A 20,906-nucleotide genomic window follows, 5' to 3' on the forward strand; every position below is an offset into this window, starting at 1 on the left:
AGAGGAAGTATTTCTGAAAATAATATGTGGTGTTTTAAGGCAAAGGTTGTTTATTATATGTTAATTTCAAATATTTATTCTAATTTTGTGGTGACTCCACTTTCTCTTATGGTTGGGTTTATAGGGAGATGTGACCTCTAGCTCAGGCAGCCCCTGCTTATATTTCATTGCATCCTGATTCTCTGACATGTAGTGTGTTGAATGGGGGGAAGGGTAGGAAGAGGAAGAGAGAGAGTGCGTGTGTGTGTGTGTGTGTGTGTGTGTGTGTGTGTGTGTGTGTGGTGGAGGTGGGGGTGAAGAATGCTTGGTATGTGCGGACGACAACAACATGAAAGGCGGTGAGTGTTCAGCCCAACAGATTGTACGCATGTAAATCAAACCCCCAAAACCCTTATGCGACGCATTTTAAATGAAACCCACAGCACCAGACGCCTCGATAATCCAGTATTATAAAAAAAAATGAAACCACATTTGCTGGTTTTCATGTTGTGGCCACGCAGTTGATTTGATGTGAACCACCCTGCAGAGGCGGAGATGGTTTGGTCTGTAGTAGGTGGGACTGCCGAGCGGTCTGCTGCAGGACGTCGTAGATCAATGAACCGGACCAGAGGGTTGGTCCATCGCCTGGTGTGCATCTGACTGTATAGATGTGTCAGTATACCTATGCAGGACCGAGGCTTTGATACTGTTAATAACAAGCCTATTCAAAAATGCGGATGTTTTAAATCGACCGGTTACATTATCACAGGCTCCTCACAGCGCTCGGATCCCGTCTCTTTAAACTGGCTCATCGCAGCGAATTTTTCGGAGGGGGAAATAAAATATCTGTAACCTCCAGGATGATCTTTGCAAACACAGGCAACCCACTGAAGACAGCCAATCGTAAACAGGTAAGCCGGAAAAAAAACCTCACAAATTCTTCTATTGTACCATGATTCCTGCCTTCCTTTTTCTCTTCCGATAGCCTACATTTGAATAATGGCACAGGCTGGATATTAGCAGCCACAGATGACATTGGAAAGCCCTTTCTAGCTACAATGCTTCTGTATCGCATCCTTATATTCGATTAAAAAACCAGATCCTCTGTCCTGAGTCGACTTATCTAAGGGGAAGCTGGCGCTATGATAAGCTACATGGAGAGAGAGATAAAACCAGCTGCTGACCCGATCTGTCGCTCTACAACTCAGACTTTAATTATTACGTCCATATAACCTTGTTTGCCCAGTCTCTCGCCCACTCTGGTCAATATGCATGACGGTAATTGTAGTCCATTTTATAGATTAATGATGCAAAAAGAGGAGGGCGCAGGGTAATGCAATGTGTGTCAGTGTGCTGCAGGGTGAACTGTGCTGCCAGCCTGCCTCCTTCATTTCGACCTCTCAGGTGAACAGAAAAAGGTAATTGAAGGCCGTGGCCCTTTGCTTTTCCATCACACCTTTTGAATTAGGTGGCAGATTGAAATGGAAAGCAGGAACAGAGGTGAGAGATGGCTGATAATATGAATCCTGATGATAGAAATCTGCATCCTGTGTCAAACGATGATCATGGATAGAATAACACAATAGACTGTGTGTTATTACAGAGGGCACAAAATGTGCAACCAGCCTGATATGAGTCCCTGAACGAGTTTTCAGTGTAGGTGTAGTGAAGGTTTAATCAGCTTTAGGTGTGATGATGCCTCTGTGAAAAGTACCAACCTATGGCTGCCCTCTAATGGAGTAGGCGTAAAATCTCAGAGGCCTTATGTGAACCCTTGGTGGTCTCCGACTAAGCATGGTAATCACATACCTGCACAAAATGTAAGACCTCTTCTTGAACAGGCCTCGCAGATGTTCCTGCCACAGCAATCAAAAGCACAAAAAGGAATATAGCTGAGATTTTAACCATCACATGACAGTGGAGGAATATGTCAGGGATTCTTGTTGGCACAGTTGTATGCATGGCTCTGGCTCTGGCTCTGATGGAGTGGATTGTCCTTTGGTTATGGACAGATGGTGTGATTCTGCCATGCTTTGTCTTTGATCTGATCTGGAGAGGGTTTGGGGTGGCTGGGAGCTATTTTAATGAATGAGTAAGGGGAAGGAAATGCTTTGCAGGGCAGTAATGCGGGGTGGTTTGGCTCACAAGTATGAATAAAACAGTTGATAAACTCTACAGCAGGCAGGATGTGGGACGCAGATTTAAAGGCACACATACAAGAATAGTTATATTTGATGAACAGGTGCTACAATGGTGGACAAAATCGACGTTTTGCAATAGCCAGGAGCTCAAAGGTCCAACCTATCTGCCATTCAGACCCTAACCGTAGTACAAGACTCATTCAGATCCTTGTTTTAGGTTAATGTAGAAAGATTGCAGCCTAAAAGTACAAGATAAATAAATACATATCCCCACATTTATATTGTAGGAGTATTATCAACAAGATGAACCCAAAGTATCAAAGTGAAAGGTTGCAGGAACTCGTTTTTTTCCCCTGGTGATCATGTTGTTGGTGTTTTATGATAGTGAAGAATATAATATCTAAATATTGTGATTTGCCAATGACCCACTGTACAAGTACATTTGACTATCTCATTAAAATGCTGAATGACTTTGATGCATTCAATTTATACTGATGTCGTAAATTGGTACTACTCATATAGCTTGATATGGCATCAGTCCCAAATGGGCTGGTCCTGGGCCTCTCTTTTTAAAATGTGATATCTAGTATACTGCTCATAATACTGAATGTGTCAGCGGTGTGCTGGGCGATCATTATTGTATAGAAAAAAGGAGGAAGCTACCCCACCTATGAGATTGTCAACTTCAACTATACGTGAAGACTGCATTGTGTTAGTTTTCTTCATACAATCCTGATTTTGCTGATACATGAAAGTATGATAGCAGTTTCTTCCACACTGCAGCACACAGCTTTTTATTTAACTTTGGTGTCGGCTCACTCTCGATAACAGCCAACACCCAATGTGTACATTTGACTCAGGAGGAGAGGGTTTACAAGCTCATTGTACTTTTCTGATGTACATTTTGAATCTGTAAAGTAACTATGATTGTCATATTGTCAAGTTAATTATTCACAGTAGCCTCTGAAATGTAATAGATTTGCAATGTTTACCTCAAGTTGTGAAGATGTTCGTAAAAGGAACAAGATCCTGATAACTGAACTTGATGTCTGTTCAGTAAACGCTGGACCCTTCTGTTGTCTCCGTCATTAATCATTTAAAATGTTTTTTTTTGTGGATTATCAATGAGCAGTAATAATCTTAAGAAGAGTGCTATTAAAGTGGCCTACATGATATTATAAAGTCAGACTGTGTACTCTCTTGTGATCTCTGTTGACCTGGGTTTAAATTAGATTATCTAGCAGCCATAAACTTTCTAACAGTGGCTTTCCTGTGTGCAGTCATACCCCATGACTCCGTCCAGTCCCAGCAGCAGCAGCAACAGCAGCAGCACAGGCCTGGAGCAGCTCAGCAAAACCAACCTGTACATCCGCGGCCTGCCTCCTGCCACTACAGACCTGGACCTGGTCAAGCTCTGCCACCAGTGAGTACCCACACAGTCGGACATGAGAATAAACCAAATATGTATGCCGAACAGTGTTTTGCAAGTAATATACTGAATTCTTGACAAAAGGAGGGCAAAGGAGAGTTTAAGATATTACATTATTATTTTTAAACCAGCCTTGATTTGATGAAAGTCACCTCCTCTGACACTCAACGTCCAAAAATAAAGTCTGTGAAATTTGCAGTGGAGTCGTAGTTGAACAATTGAGATATGATAGCAATAAAGTAATCTATCTATCTATCTATCTATCTATCTATCTATCTATCTATCTATCTATCTATCTATCTATCTATCTATCTATCTATCTATCTATCATGTATTTCTATAAATGAACCATTATTATAAATGACTATATTTTGAAAAGTATTCTCTCTTTTGACGATTGTTGAAGGAGCATTAAGACAGGTAACGTCTAACTCTGTAAAACGTCCTCATGTCAATTTTAAATATTAGATTTTGAAATGTCTGTTGGGGATTTTTAAAGGGCTGTGAAGGTTTCAACTTTTTTGTTACCTTTAAACAGAGGCATGCTAGCAGCTACACCCAGTCTTTGTGCTAAGCTAAGCTGACAAGCAGACTGGCGTTAGCTTCATATTAAACCTACAGGTATGACAGTAGCATCGATCCTATCATCTAACTCTTTATGAGAAAACAAAAAAAAATCCTAAAATGTTTTGTGTATTTAAGTTTTCATGCCAAAGGTTTCACCTTTAAAACTGATGGTGTCGCTCAGATAAGTGTAATGTTGTTTTGTTATAAGACTGTACAAGCACTTTGTAACTTTTATTTGAAATTTCTGTATAAATTAAATGTATTAATATCATAATTATTATCATGAGAACATTCAGGATTTTAAATTATATTTAATATTACACCTAAATGACTAAAGATAAAGAAATAAATAAGAATTAGACAGACGTTTTTGGGTAACATCATTCTTAGCATTCAAACACACACACACACACACACACACACACACACACACACACACTGGTCAACCATAGTGTGTACTGACGCAGAAAAAACGTCATCATACTGCTATAAACAGAGAAAGTTATAGCTCAACCATGCTCTGTGTTGCAGGCTGGTAAAAGTCATTGCTTTTTAAAAAGAAAAAGAAACAGTCATCAGAACCAGGAAAGTGAACATGCAGGCCAACAATACTTGAGACTATGGGCTTCAGTCCGAGACAGTTATTGTGGTAGATACCATAATTATTGGAGTTTTGTCTCCTGTCTTTCCCTCTGATTCACAAGCATATGGAGGGAGGCATTCACCCATGTAAGCAGCAGCAGCAGCTGTTTGTGTCCTGTTTGCTTGTGTTTTGTTCATGTTCCCAATGGTGTTTGCCAGCACAAAGCAGAAATGAAAGCGCTTTTCATAGCAACAAGGTCTGAATGGAGATGTAAGCCAGGCATTCTGTTTGTTTGGGGTGTGCTCTCAGATTGCAGCTTGTGCCACGGTTCAATTTAAAGTCATTGATAAAACAGAATAAAAATGTTTGGAAACGAGAAAGAAAGCAGGGTGAAATAACCAGGTATCACGTTTAATTAAATCAGCTTTTTTGTTATTTTTTGTACATTTTTTGTCTTTGTGCACATGTTGTTTTACTAAACTGTGACTAGAAGTGAAAGTGAAACTCAATTTGAACTCAGATTTAAATTATATATAGCAGGAAGTCCTTTATTATGTCACATTTGATAAGATACCATCATCAGAAGATATTTCACAGTAATGAATGTTGTTTTTTGCCCAGGTATGGTAAGATTCAATCAGCAAAGGCAATCCTGGACAAGACGACCAACAAATGTAAAGGTCAGTAAGGGTGTTCGCTCACCAGTCATTTCTCAAGACTGTCTGATTCCATATCAAGACGTGTTTTTAAGAGTGTAACTCTCAGGTAGGGCGGGGCATAATTCTGCTGCATGTTTAGGTAGCCTGATCAACAGTTTTGTTGGTGGTGCCAAAGTAACTATTGTTTGTAGTTTATGGTCGTAACATATCAAATCAGGTTTTAAAACATGTCTTTAAGACAAGATGCTTGATATGAAATCATGCTGATATATGAAAGCGTGTCGTTTCAGGTTTCAAAATGAATGTCCACACCGTCGAGACATCCTCTGGTTCTCATTCACTTCCAAAAGTTATTAAAAAAAAAAAAACGTCTTCATCTTGATGCTTGATTTGGTTTGTTGACCCATAACCATGAACATGTGAATCTGCCTTCTTGCAAAGTGTGCAGTGCATTACAAAGCAATAACACACATTTAACAAAATCCAGAGCAGAATATGATAGATTGCCTAACTCAAGCGGGTTTAGAGTTACTACAAACAAAAGGAAACTAGTGAATGATTGGGAGAAAGGACAAACAGTCCAAAATCACAAACACACTTGTCTGGTTCTCTAAAGAGACATTTTTAATTCAAGAGAGCAGGAAGTGACTGCTTCCTGCCAAAAAAATCATCCCAGTAAATTTCTACTTAACATTGAGACTCTTTGATTTTGAATGGGGGAAAACAGACGAGGAATACGTTGTTAAATTAGAGAACCGTACATCTCATCGGTTCTATTTTTAGATGTCTACATGTATAGTCCCTCAAAAATAACATGACAAATGTAGAGATCTTTTTCAAAATGTAACAATATCAGAGATCATTTTAAATTGTGTGTCGAAACAACCATAGTACATCTGTGCAAAAGCTGGCTTTCTTATTTGATAACAATGCTTCTACTGACTCCAGGTTACGGCTTTGTGGACTTTGACAGCCCTGCAGCTGCTTTGAAGGCAGTGCACGCTCTGAAAACCAGCGGCATACAGGCCCAGATGGCCAAGGTGAGTTCAGTGTGTGTGTGTGTGTGTCTGTGTCTTTGTCCGTGTGCATTTTTGACTGTCTTGTGAGCATGTCTGTGTGCTTGTGTCCGGTGTGTGTTGGAGATTGACATTAGACTGGTCACATGACCTCAGCTGACAAGCTGTTCTTCCCGTGACCCCATTTACTTTCACTGTAGAAACCAGATGTCACGTCTCTGTCAGCCAAAGAACCTGTCAGTCAGTGTGACACGTTACACACAGGAACAGCAGACCACACACTATCACACACCATCCTGCTGAAGCTGTACTGTGTCGAATGAACAGATTTTTTTTTACCAGAATTATTACTATGTCACTGAGTATTAACAATTATCATTCATGCATACTGATTTTAGCTGAGCTGCACTGAAGCACTATAGCATCCAAACCACTGCTCTGAGCCATTCTTGATCCTCTGTGACTAATTCAAACTGAAGCACACCCGTTTTTCATTTTTCTGAAATATTTTTAGATGACAAACACAGTATTATGTCTGTGATCTGTCCTGCAGTGGGCAAAGGAGAACGTCTCCATCATCTAATTCATTGCAGTCTCCTCTCTCTCTCTCTCTCTCTCTCTCTCTCTCTCTCTCTCTCTCTGCCCAGCCTGTGTTTCAGGGCTGAGAGTTCAGTGATGAAGCGCTGCTCTCCCGAGACATGCATGTAGCTGCTCTGTTTGGAACAAACTGTTTGTGTGTTGTGGTAGCTAGGCTACGCTGCTCTCCTGCTGTTTCTAGGGAAGACTGAAGAGGCGCTGAGCTGCACAGCACAGATGAAGTGTGTGTGCTTATACGTGTGTGTGTGTGTGTGTGTGTAAGAGCTTATTAATGTTTACCCAAATGCCTTTCTCTGACCCTTAAACATACTCTGAGGATGTCAAATCCCTGAGCCACAAAGACACGTTCGGTTCCAGAAAATAATATTTTTTGAGAATATTTTATTGAAGTGAAGAATGTTTACTGTAATGCCATTTTATAAATATGTTAATGAGATGCTAATTCTATGTATGCCTGTTCATTACATGGTTATATCTAATGTAAGGGAGCTGTCTTTGCATTTTGGTGCTTTTTTCTGTGTAAAATGTATGAAAATGTTTCAATTATTGAAAACAAAAAAACAAAGAGAAATTTTAGATGATGACAAGAAAGAGGAAACGGCTTTGCACTGAGCACAGTATAAATTGTGTGTGAAATGTTTTGTGACAGTAACTCAAAAAATATGTAAAATATTTTCAGATTCAGAAGTGGAGCTTTGAGGCTGAAGTCACCTTGTGTGTTTGGATTTGACTCGTCGGATTTATTAGCATGACGCTCTCCTTCGTCAATCAAATACAACACGTGGCATTCCTTACACTTCTTCTTTTCTGTCCTCTTTAATATTCGAGCAGCAACAGGAGCAGGACCCCACAAACCTGTACATCTCCAACCTGCCTCTCTCAGTGGATGAGAAGGAGCTGGAGAACATGCTGCAGCCGTTCGGCCAAGTCGTCTCCACACGGATCCTCCGAGACTACAGCGGAAACAGCCGAGGGGTGGGCTTTGCAAGGTCAGTCTCAAAAGAGTCAAGATGAAAGGAGCACTCAGTTCTCCTCTTCAAGCACCTTTAAAGATATGTTTGTGTAAAGCTACTGATGTTTTGATGAAAGATGAGCTGCGCAGTGACACTATGAAGCTACTGCTGAGGCATGATCATTTGTAGCTTAAGCTATGTGGTCACATTTGATTAGCTTAATGTTTTTTGTTTTTTTTACATTTAATAAAAAAAACAACCGATGTTTATTTTTTTTTAACCCTAGCAGCAGTCAAACTTATGTCTTTCAACCTGACATTACTCCAGACGTGTCCTGCTTTCTGTTCGAGACTTGCCTCTGTATTTGCACTGCTGTGTGTTTGTTCTATCAAACTGTAAATCATAAGAAACATGGAGGCGGTGTTTGTGACGAGTCTTACATTTGACTTTACTATGTGATCCTCCCACGATCTTTCAAATCATTTTCACACAGAATCTGAAAGTGTAGCACGATCATTGTCCTGAAGAGAAAACAGCTTAGCCAAATAAAAAAATAATACAAATAATGAGCTCCTGTTCAGGCTCTTTCTTACCCTGCCGCGCATATTTTTCTTCTTTTTTTTTTTTTTTTTAAAGAACGTGAACTGGAGTAAAAATGAGGAGGGTAATGGTCATTGAGTCGCAACTCACAATACAACTCTTTTGAAAATATATGTGTAAATGACCTCTGTGTGATAAAATAACGAGCTGCTGTTCTTTTTTTTCCCCCTTTCAGGATGGACACCACAGAGCAGTGCAATGCTGTCATCTCACACTTCAATGGGAAATTTATTAAGATAGCTTCTGGAACTCTGGGTAGGGAAGACATTTCTGCTTCTGTACACTCCCCGTCTTTTGGTTGATTGTTGAGTGACTCTCACATGTGTCCTTTTGTGTTTTGGCCCCCAGCTCCCTCTCAGCCCTTGCTGTGTAAGTTTGCAGACAGTCAGAGGAAGAAACACGCTCACAGCGGCTTCATTCCCAACGGACAGACAGGAGATCTCAGACTAGTATGTATCTGCCTATCATCGTAAAGCTATAGTCATGTTTTCCCCTCTATGCTCCCTGAGAAAAAACTGCATTGAGTTTCTATTATTGTGTCATGGATTCAACCATTAGATAAGATTATTCTATAATCTGAGTGCTGGCTGCACATCTTTAAAGAATTATATAAAACTCAAAACATTGAAAATCGTCCTGGAGAAAAAATTAACTACAAAAAAAAAACCATTATGATGACTCTTTGGCAAACATCAAAAGTTTTTTGTGCAGCAGTTGAACAAGTGTGCAGACGTATCTTGATTTTCTTTCTGCTGTTTATGGATCTGCACATACTGTACATGATGTGCATAAAACAAGCCCTTTAAATAATGTTTATGGAACCATCATACCTCAAAGAAATTATAAGAGCTGCTGACATTTCATCTCAGGTTATGTCCTTTAAGGGATTTCTTTAAAACTGTATTTGGAAGTGACTCTTCCTCCATCATACTGCTGTGTTACTGAACATTGGGAGGATTTGGTTTTAGATGTTGTTAAAACGCACATTATTATCTGTTTCCTCACCTTAGGGTGCAATGACTCTTACCTACGACCCATCATCAGCAGCCATACAGAACGGGTAAGTTATAAAACCTTTGACCCGAGTCATAATTCTGTGCGTTGGCTGTAGTCCTCGTTGCAGTGGCTGTGGGTTAGAATCCGACTGTCCTATCAAATAAATGGGCCCCAAAAATAGCATTAAGCGAAAGAAAAACTGTCTGTTTCCCAGGTATTATCCTTCTCCGTATCCAGTGACCAACAGGATAATGACCGTGCAGCCCGCCATGTCCCCCTACATGTCTCCTGTCTCTGCTTACCAGGTACTGCAAAACACTATCAAACACCCTGTCTGTCTGTCTGTCTGTCTGTCTGTCTGTCTGTCTGTCTGTCTGTCTGTCTGTCTGTCTGTCTGTCTGTCTGTCTGTCTGTCTGTCTGTCTGTCTGTCTGTCTGTCTGTCTGTCTGTCTGTCTGTCTGTCTGTCTGTCTGTCTGTCTCTTATTGGTATATTACTGCTTCTGTGTGCCTTGTAAAGGTGCTATAGCTGTATGTTAAAGCTGCATGTAGGCACCTCACACTTCAGACTGTCAATGTGACGGTGATATTTGTTCATCTTCTGGTATTCAAAGAATTTGGTCACCCTGAAACCACATAATACAACAGTAATCTAGTGGTTCATAGAAGCAAAGTAGGCCAAGAACTCCTCCTCTTCTCAGCAGAGACAGTCATCTTCTCTTCTCTGACTAATCCTTCCTCTGAATTAGCTTTTTGTTCGCTGTTGGCTAAAAGTTCACTCCGAAGTTTTGAATCTCTTCTCCCTGTGCAACAGAAACACTTCTGACCCCTGACAAGATCCGTCACATGAAATGAATTTGAATATGGGGAGGAATCAGAGGGGTCTTGTTGTGAAACATTGCTACACACAGAGGAGGTTTTGAATATCACCCTCCGCTAGATATACTTCAGATGAACCCACAACATGTTTTGCGCTTACATTCCTATCAAGTAAACATTTTTGTCATGGAGAGGTCAGTAATCAACCTGGTACATGAGAGGCTGTGTGGTGTAATAACACTTTCTGTATGAACTTCCTTTCGTTCGGAGAAAGAGTTTTTACCAATTCATAACCAAGCCGCAACTTCTGATGTCGAAAAATAAAACCAAAGCAGAAGTTAAAAAAAAAGCTGCAATTCCCCTTGAGGCTGACTACTGAAGACAAGGAATCCCAAATGGGCTCTTTATTAAAATGTCCAACTTAACAGCAGAAATAAACACGCTTACAGACTTGCTCATTGATTTGGTCTTTACAGCCGATTTCTTTGTTCACAGGAACTGCGAGAAGAGTACATTTTCTTCCATCACATCTGTTTTGATTATTTTAAGGCTTCTGCGTTCATTTGCATATCAATGGGCGTGTCTGAATTAAATGACAGATGGAGGCGTTGTAGCCTACGGCCTGCCTCTACACCGCTTCTTCTTCTGTTACTAGATTGATCAAAAGTTGGGCGGGGATAGCATTTCCAAAACGACGACCGTCCTCACCGGCCTTCATAAAGCCCCCTCAGAGACAAACGGGTGACCTCACTGACACTACCGCCAATATGACCACGTCATAGTTTTACACACGTTTATAGTAAAGCTCCGAGGCACTTCTGCTGAAACGTTGCAGAAAGAAAATGGAATAGATGTTGCTTTGTTCAGGACCCAACTCATATATAATTCAGGTGCACACACCCAGGCACCAGGCGAACCAAAGCTCTCCACCGCTGGGAGAAAGTGGGAGTTTAACCACGGCTGCATCTTTTTATGGCAGGGGTTAGTTCCACTGGCAACTGTTTGAAAGTGGCGAGTCTATTTGCATCACGTTTTTCTGTCCTCGTTTTTCTTGATGTGACGCAATATGACGATGTTTGCGTCACGTCGAGAAAACTTTCAGGAAAAGAAAAAACATATTTGTCTCGTCTCAGGGCAAAATGAGAGCTGGATTCACAACTATTCAACACTACTAGCATGTGTCTAATGATACAAAGCTTAATGCAAATGGGTGAAGTATACCTTTAACATCTCATAAAATAACAACTGACACTGAAACACCTTAGGAGAGGTAGGCTGCAAAGCTCCCAGGCTCTCACAATCAGACGTCACAGGTGTGATGGCAAATTGTAGACCTGAACTGGGTGTTTTGAGAGGTTGGGATTTAGCCACCTAATGCTCACTCAGAATCAGACACATGGGCTAACAGCAGGCAGAAATGTGAGGTTTATGAAGTTTGGAGTCCATTTTCAAAAGCTAAGGACACTGGGGTAGTTTAAAAGCTCACTAACAGCGTGATAACAGAGGAGCAATGCCGAAAAGATGAAGACTGCCGACATGTTTTGGCTGTCATCGGTCACCAAGGTCCTTAGGCAGGATAAGTGGCTTTAAAAGGGGGAATGGATGGATGGATACGTGGATACAGTCCAAATGTATGTTTTCAGCCAAATGTATTATTAATCTGATATCTTCTTTGCCTTTCTATTTCAAACAGTCCTTAATGCAATGGTTAAGTTAGCTTGCATTATAAGACTTTCATTCTGCACACGCCAATAACTCTCTCTTTCCATCTGTTTCTTGTTATTTCTCTTGCTTTAGGTCCAGAGTCATTCTTGGGTGGCACATCAACCATATATCATGCAACACCCGGTAAGGGAATAACAGTATTTTCTTTTTTTTCATACCACCTCCTGGTACAGGAAATGGGCGTGTGGCGCCTCTAAAGCTCTGAGCTCACAGTAACTCCGAGTGTTGCTCTCTGCTGACACAATAGAACCAGCAGAACTTCCCAAAAATGTCAGAGTGTCAGAGAAGCATAGAGCTGAGGCGACTTCTGGGAAAAGGCCTCTGTGTATTTACATCTAGTAACTGTGTGTGTGTGTGTGTGTGTGTGTGTGTGTGTGTGTGCGTGTGTGTGTGTGTGTGTGCGTGTGCGTGCGTGTGTGTTTGAAAGAGAAATGGAACAACTAAAAAGACTTTCAGTCACTACACCCCCCCCCCCCCCACCCCTCCCACTCTGTGGATCCAGCAGGAAATGCCTGAAGCAGACACAGTCTTGTGACTATTTGACTCTTCCAACAGATGGTTTCCAGTGGAACAAGTGTCTCTGCTTATCTGCCCCCTCCCCCGCTTTTTACTAGGAAATGGTCTAGTCCCTTAAGGTGTCATATTTAAAGGGATATGCCCGGTCTGAAAACCGACAAGAGCTCGCAACATCGTACCTTTCACATTTGATCCCCCACAGACCGGCAACGACTGCTTAATGTTTACCTCAAAGTTATGTGTACGCTGCAGAAGTGCTATTATACGTTTTGCCACAAATTAAAAACATTTTTGTCAACTAATCTCTGAGACTTTGCACATTTAAAACAAAAACTTGTACTATAATTACACTGCACTGTGCCTGGCTGAGTTGTCGCAGCCTCCATGTTGTATTTCATATGCTGTGTTTAAGGTATTGTATGTAGTTGTATGTGCAATGATGTGAAATGTAGACAAATAAACATGTCTGCCTTGTATTGCAGGCTGCTGTGATGTCTCCCTCTTTGGATCCCTCCATGTCACTGCACCCCTCAGCCATGATTACTCAGCAGATGGGTCAGCTGTCTCTGGGAAACAATGGAGGGGTGAGATGAATTCTGGGATACCATACATCTCACACACACGTTCAAACAAAGTTGGACATGCAGTGGAACATAATCAGAAACATTATGAATGAAGTGTGACAATGGTTAAACACAGGTAGCTGTGAATATGAGGCCAGTACACTTATATACTGAAAGACGGTCTCTTTATGTTTGGTTTGCACATACAGTCAATGAAGAGCACTGTCTAATGAAAAAAACAGCATCATGCAATCCCATGTGAAGTTTGAATTCATCCAAACGCCGGACTCTCTTTGGTCACTGTTACAGTCACATGAATTACAATTAGCTTCAGAATCATGCAGGTTCACGTCTTTCTCTGCTTTATTGCTCCTACACTGAGGATTTATTGGTCAGTGTCTGATAACATGAAAATGCTCCTGATAATTCCTCCTGATGATGATGATGATTTAAAAAAGACAGTGTGGAGCTTTTAAGCACTGAAAGATGCCCTTGAGCTCAAATGGGTTTGACCTTATGAATGTTCTTAATGTGCGCATGATAAATGATCAGAGACTATGACATCTAATGAAATAGGTGCAGGGTTTTTTTTCCCTCAATAGATGCCTGTAGTCTCTCATACCTCACGTTTTCTACATTTCTAAGTGTAAATGACGTTTGTTGTTGGGGAATCTCAAAAGCACTTTGAATCAACAGAGTTACCTAGTGCCATAGTCATAAATATGAGTAGCATATGAAAATATTAAACAGTGGCTGATTTTGATTCTTTTCCCCACAGTATATTTCAGCCAACCCCGGTGTCCAGGGCGCGTACATGCCTCAGTATCCTCCCATACAAGCAGCACCTGTAAGTCTCTTAAACACGTCACGTGTCTTTTACCTTCCTTCATTAAGCTGGGATTTGATTTAAAACAACGTTTGTTTTTGAAAATAACTGCCCACGTCAGTCCAATCATCTGGTATCCATAGAGCTTTGTGTGTGTGTTTTTAAAGTGTTTGACCTCTGAAAATATCAATTATCTCTGCAGTGTGTGAGCAGTGAACACAGTGATTATCTCGCTCTAAATGAGAGATGCTTCTTTGCTTTTCAGGAAAATGGCACGCCGCAGCAAGTGGATTCTTCCAACAACTCCTCTCCTTACAGTCAGCTCAGCAAGTAATCACAGGTACGCTGTCGGTTCTCAGTGTCGTCTGTGAGATGTCAATATCAGCACGGCCTTTTCATAAGCAGCAGAACGGCCACATTTAATGTAGTCGTGGGAACGTTTTCAGATTAATGAAGTGAATAACTTGTATGTTCTAAGTTGTTGTTTATTTGTGTAAAATAAACAACACGATGACGACAAGTAATAGAGCCTTTCAGTAAAAGGAAAAGAAGATCACATGAAAATACCAAGTTAAATGGGTTATCAATCCATGAACAAAATAATGAATCATGATCACATCCACCGCAGACATGTCCGGCATATTTGTCGGGATAAGATCCAGATGATAATAATTGTCTGGACAGATTTTCAAAAACATTTAAATCAACAACACACATTCGCCTCTCCTTCCTCGGAAAGTCCAGAATCCACCAATGTGTATAAGTGTTTCTTACTAAGGTGAACTCCTTGTCAAAAGTTTGTGCTCTGGAGTATTACATTTTATCATCACACTTTTCTAAGTGTCACATTAGATGACATTAGTGTCTTAATTAGTTAAAGTTGAGAAATCATGCATTCAAGATGAACTCAGGGAAACTTTCATCAGCTTTCTAACATACGTGATTCTGCACAGAGAACGTCAAACATCCAGGTCCAGATACATGAGAAGCACATCATTGAGTAGAGGACTTTAGATAAGCTTAATAATAACCTGATCCTTTCAATATGAGACTGTTATGACTGTATGACTTAGTCTTCATTATGTTATAGTTTCCGTTTCAATGCTTCTTTTCTCTGTGTCTGTACTTTCAGGCTGTGTACCGCTCTGTGAGCCCGAGGGCAGGTGGGAAGCTGCTGCTGACATCACGGCGATGACGTCACCACCTTCTCTGTTTGGACCAGATACATGAACTATTTTGCACAGCCCCGATGTTTGTGGTGGAAAATGAGGACAGTGTCAATGGACTCAAGCAGTTGGTTTATCACAGAACAACAACAACGACAACAACAAAAAACAACAAAGAAAAAATAAGATTTATTTTGGTAAGACACCACACGCTCTTCTTTTTCTCTTTTTTCAAGGATTCTCAAACAAATGCCAGAGGACCCCCCCACACCCCCACCCCCCACACACACACACACCTTCACCTTCACAACCCAACCCCTATGTGCCACTGTATGATGTGATATAAAAATGCATGAAATTGAGGAACCCACCCCCTCCCTCACAGTTTCTTTGGTTTTATAGCTCCTTTATTTGTGATGTATAAAAAACCTTGCAAAAATGTGTTTGCACTGAAGTTTAAAGTTTCAGAAAAGTTTCATCGTGGTTTCAAAAGTTACCACAGAAAAAAAAACACAAAAAAAAACGGATTCATGTTCAACTGCATTTAACAGATGATGCACGTGACCATTTCATTAGGATTAATGAATTTATCATTGGAAAATGGTGCCTTCCTTACGTCACATCAAACACCCTCTGACATGTTTTCATTGAACTTGATCAGGTGTCATATTTCTGATTAATCAAATGTACGAGTGAACTCATGAGATTAATATCAAGTGTTTCGCTATCTAAGTCTTCTGGTAGCAATAAAGACAATGAGAGTCCAAGGGCAATACTGAGAAAAAAAGAAAAGTGACAAACTCAAAGCAAGGTAATTCCTTCTTTTCACTCTTTCCTTTTTTTAATCTTCAAGGTGTGACAGAAAAAAAAAGAGCCGTACTTTTATGAAATAACAGGTTTTACAGCCTACGGACATCTTTTAGGAGGGTTTTTTTTTTTTTTTACTCTTGTGGTCGGTATGACCAGTGATCTACCTCATGGTTCTGCTGGAGTCTGCTGGTGTTTGTTGTGGGGTTTGCAGGTAAAGCCCCTCTTTTTTTCACTACAGTGGATGAAGCAGAACAAAAAAAAAAAGCCACGCTCAGGAGCTGGCTAAATAGGACTTCTGCCGTTTGTCTCCAACATGCAGCGTCTCTTCCTGATCTGCAAAGAAACATTGTACTCTGCTTTACCTTAAATTTGTCTTCGCTTCTGTTCTGGTATTTCTTTTTCCCCTCATGATGAGTGTTGTTCAGTTGTTAGGCTCTATTTTAGAGGTTCAAATAATTAGCTTCTCCCTAAAATAGTTGGTTTACAATGTGCTTGAAAAAGATGATTGCAGACTACACGTGTGTACTTGGTGCATTTCTCTGCCTTTGCCCTTCTAGTCAGATTGAGATGACTCAACACTTTTCCTTCCCCTTTCTTTATTTCTTTGAAAAGACTAAAAGTCACTCTGTTGGGTTACACTGCTATTGTAAAGCTCTCCAAAAGTTATGCAAAAATCTGGTTATTTGGTTGTACAGTGGATTCATGGCAGGACATGATGAAAACAAAGTCTCAAATATGAACTCATGCAATAGAAATGCAACAATCATGGATGAAGTACTTCTACAGCTGCAGTATTTCATCAGACGTGGATGAAAACACAGCGTGGGCTTCAAAGGTCAGCTGTTTGGAAGAAGATTTGTAAATTATAAACCTCCAGGGGCAAAAGTGAAAAAAAAGTAAGATGTATTGTTTGATTTGCTATTTTGTCTTTAATTTGATGATTTTAAGAGTAAGAACTGAAAATGTGAGACAAGAAAAATGCTCAAAGCTGTACGGTCGCAGTGCTTTTCCTTGATCTATCGTACCGTGGCAGTTAAAGCGCTCACTATTGGAAAAATACAAGCAGTAATCCAGTTTTTACTGGGTGTACTTTCCCATTCTGGACATTTGTGCTCAAAAAAACAGAAAAAAAAAAACAGAAAAAAATCTTGTATATGTTATCCTCATTGCTTCCCCTTTCACCTTCAACTGATTCTCAAACAGTCTTCTCCTTGCTCTCTCCTTTGAAAACATTGGAATAACAACAGTGCTGAATAAAAAGGCTCTTGTCTTTCTCACAAACCACTCTGGTCTCTGTCATTGATTTTCTTGTCTGTTAATTTACTTAATCTGGCATATTTTCAATTTTACGTTTTAAAGTTTTCATGGTTATTTTGATGTTATTCAATATTTGTTTTTTGTTTACAGATCCCATAATAATAAAAAAGTAGTTTTGTACACCTGGAACTGAACTATCAATTTAACAATGGATTGATCTGCTGATCAATGACAACTGATCAATCCTTAAATCTCTAACATTAGGATAAATGCAAAGCCCCAAGTCCATCATTACTTTAAATATGTGACATGGATTGCAGTTGTTTAACTGGCTCATGTAGTTTTTAGCAAATGTTTAAAAAACACCTTTTTAGCACAGTGTTCAAATAAAAAGCACAGCTAATATTAATGTCGGTCTGTGAATGAGTTTATCAGTGTTAGGACATCAGTGTCATTTGTATAGCTTCTTTGTATAATACAAAGAAGCTACACAGGATCTGGCAACAATGAACAACATAAACTATATGTGCGATAAATATATTGTTGCTATCTTTTCAGTAAATTCTGTTTGGGGGGACGTATTTGACAGTTTTAGTAGGAATGTTTATTTTGGATCTTACCTTCAACACGACAGAAAATTATACACAATGATGTCGTAGCGGTACTATGCTAAGAAATATATCATAATGTTCAAAACGTGGGAAATATAACCTCAAATTGATTATTTTATATTGAAAAAAATCAACAACAACATTTGAGGCTGCTGTAAAGTATTTCATGTTTTTATTGTGCTCTTCTGATTATCTGCTGCAGAGGGCGCTGTGGGCCAAACCTGTCTACCAGGTTTTCAATGTACACATTTAAAAGCTGGGATGTCTTTTAGTATGAGAATGAAATGAAACAAACTTCTGGTGGATCAGATGATCAACAAGTGCAACATATGTGCACTCATGTCTCAGTCATTTCCTGCTCTATTTCAGGCAGACAGCGTATGTAGATTCACTCTCACACCGGATCTCTTCTTAAGCTCAGACTTAGCACAGCTGATTCCAGAGACATAAAGGCACCATGCCATCATCTCTTACCAGTCAGAGGGATCAAAACCACCGGGGTGCAAGATTAGCCATCACACTGTCACACACACACACACACACACACACACACACACACACACACACACACACACACACACACACTATAAGTCCACCCGACTCCAGGAATATATTCACATGCATGTCCTATGTAGAAAATGTACACACACACACGTCAATCAAGTGCCCATTGTACATAAGAGAACCAACCCTTTGAACACAAGATACTTGCCTGTTAGAGTCTCTCTCTGTTTCTCTCATCTGCTCAGTGTCTCACTCTTAAGTCTCCACAGCTGAGGGGACACATGGCTCTGATCCCCCAGAGAGCGCCCAAGGTCAGACTCGGGGCACAAACGCTACGTGGAGAAGTTCCTGCTTCAGTATCCAGTGTCATTCATCAGCAAACTGTTCTTAAAATATATCATCAATAATATTTTCATAAATAGTAACTTCATATTGAAGCCTTTTTAAAAGCAAATTAATGAAATATTCCACAGGGAATTAATGAGTTTATAGTTCATCTTTGGCTTTTAAATGTGCTTCTTCATCAGAGCAGAATGAAGAATAATTGATATTACTCTAAAAGTCCGAGGTTAGACATGTTTTTGTTTATCGTTTAATTGTGTGAAATTTGGTGCTTCTTGCACATAATATATTCAGACAATTTAAATTGAATCTGAAGGATTAAACTTTCTTTGGTGGTTTTGGAAAATGCTCTTACTTCTTAGGCAGAATCAAAAGTAAAAACAGATATTCATGGAAATTATGGAGATGGATTTTGATGACTTTGATTTGATGAGGGTTTAAGAATCCGTCTGCCTTACAAGTTAGAAGTATATTTAACTTCTATTCAGGACATGCTTTTTTTTCCAATTCTACAATTTACAATGAAAAACCTGCAAAACACATGACATTTCCATCAGCCTCAGCTGTACACTATCAGTTGTATGCTAAGCTAAGATAGCTATCTACTAAACGTCAGTATGAGCATGATAGCATGGTGCTGCATGGAGTCACTAGCATGACTGCATATTCTGTTTAATCTTATAAACTGAGTTGCATGTTGCACAAGCCATTTTACAAGTCATACATACAGTCATAAAGCTCAATAAGACAAAATGTGTGATTTTTGGTACAATGAACCTCTTTTATATTACAGTGTCGGCCAAGTCTTTGTTATCTTGTTCCACTCACAAACTCATGTTTGAGTACACCTGCATTCCAGCCATACCTCTGTAAGAAGGAGGCTTTATTACAGAACCGACACTCCTCTATTCTTCTCCTCCTCAATACAGGAAGCAATTGAACTTGAGCAAACATGTGCACGTACACACAAACTCACACAGTCAACACCACCAATCAGGAAGACTCTGAGTCAGGAGTGTTGTGCTGCAGTTGACACCAGCTTTGGCCTCTAGAGAGCAACACTTACACATCAGTCAGGTCGTCTCTTAGTGAAGAAGCTGGGTCCTGCAGAGGTCTCAGCTTGCAGTTGTTACTGTCACTCAGTATCCTCACAGCCTCCCCCTGCACACACACACACACACACACACACACACACACACACACACATATGGGCAAGTTGGAGCCTGTACAAACACCCACACATGACCCCAGTATGCCATGCACACACTCACCCACTTTCAGACGCACACACACACACACACACACAACAGCACGCATGAGCCAAGGAGCATGGGCAGCAGGGTCACCCTTGCACCATGCTTCATAAAGGGCGCCGTTACAATAGGTTTACTGTTACTCTGTCGGCTGAGGGGATACAATAGGACCGAATGTACTGGCCTGATGCTTCTACACTCCTCTCCATTTTTCACTTGATGACAAGAGAGACAGACTGAGACAGGACAGCATGTTATCAGAGGACACCCCTGAAGGTGAGTTGACTCATTGCAGGGTAATGTATTCATCCGTTTCAATGAGTGGTAAAACTGGATTGCTGACAGAGGGATATGTGTGAATAATTTATGGATTAGTGAATTTGGACGAGACTAATACTCCATTTAAAGCAGGCCATGATGTGCTTCAGCCACTGCAGTCAGAAGTACTCTAGAAAATAATCTATTCGCTGAATTATGACTGAACAGCAACAGATTAAGTAAGTAAGAATTAAGTAAAAAAGAAAAAAAACATGGTGCAATTGTGACACCTTATTACACATAGCATCGACCGTCATCTAACTAGATTTTATTCACATACAGGACATGGGTGTTACAAAAAGGTCTATTTGATTGCGTCATGCTGGGATATTTTTTGGTAGTTTCAGATAAGAATGACAGTCAAGGAGAGATGAAGAAGAAAAGGGGAGGCAAAGACTAAATCAAAGGGTGGCTTTGATAAGAAAGAAAGATGAATTAGAAAGAAGATGAATTAAGTCAAAAGAGGTATAAAATGAAACAAAATTTCACAGGCTGACACTTGAGGAGAGCTTCTGGGTAAGGTGGATCAAAATACAGAGCTGGGGAAGGAGCACGGGATGCAATTGAGAAAGTAAAAGAGGAGAAGAAGAGCAAAAAAGGGTGAGAGCTGGATTAGTTTCTGAGGTGGGGTTTCTTTTGGGGTGACAGATGGGACTCCCACAGATCATGAGGGGTGTG

At 40.2% G+C, this 20,906-nt stretch overlaps 1 protein-coding gene across 2 annotated transcripts; it reads left to right on the forward strand.

Moving 5' to 3' along the window:
- Positions 1-548: 548 nt before the first annotated feature.
- rbms1a (RNA binding motif, single stranded interacting protein 1a) lies at positions 549-17,224 on the forward strand. Of its 2 annotated transcripts, none has more exons than XM_079338976.1 (14): positions 549-890; positions 3,401-3,543; positions 5,321-5,379; positions 6,307-6,398; positions 7,803-7,960; positions 8,700-8,779; positions 8,873-8,973; positions 9,535-9,584; positions 9,735-9,825; positions 12,135-12,185; positions 13,061-13,162; positions 13,920-13,988; positions 14,233-14,307; positions 15,100-17,224. In XM_079338976.1, exons 1-13 carry the CDS (start codon positions 840-842, stop codon positions 14,299-14,301), a joined length of 1,116 nt encoding a protein of 371 aa, XP_079195102.1. In that variant the 5' UTR covers positions 549-839; the 3' UTR covers positions 14,302-14,307; positions 15,100-17,224. The 2 variants fall into 2 exon arrangements, with proteins under 2 accessions (XP_079195102.1, XP_079195103.1); XM_079338977.1 differs by lacking the exon at positions 549-890 and adding an exon at positions 1,339-1,397.
- The last annotated feature ends 3,682 nt before the right edge of the window (positions 17,225-20,906 follow it).

The sequence above is a fragment of the Symphodus melops genome (genome assembly GCF_947650265.1).
Source record: "Symphodus melops genome assembly, chromosome: 3".
NCBI lineage: Eukaryota > Metazoa > Chordata > Actinopteri > Labriformes > Labridae > Symphodus > Symphodus melops.

What these genes read in the sequence shown, in the direction of transcription:
- rbms1a (XM_079338976.1), top strand. Translation starts at nt 840, where the DNA reads ATGATCTTTGCAAACACAGGCAACCCACTGAAGACAGCCAATCGTAAA. An exon ending in GATAGCTTCTGGAACTCTGG is followed by an intron (nt 8,780 to 8,872) that starts GTAGGGAAGACA and finishes TTTGGCCCCCAG; the next exon opens with CTCCCTCTCAGCCCTTGCTG. An exon ending in TCAGCAGCCATACAGAACGG is followed by an intron (nt 9,585 to 9,734) that starts GTAAGTTATAAA and finishes TCTGTTTCCCAG; the next exon opens with GTATTATCCTTCTCCGTATC.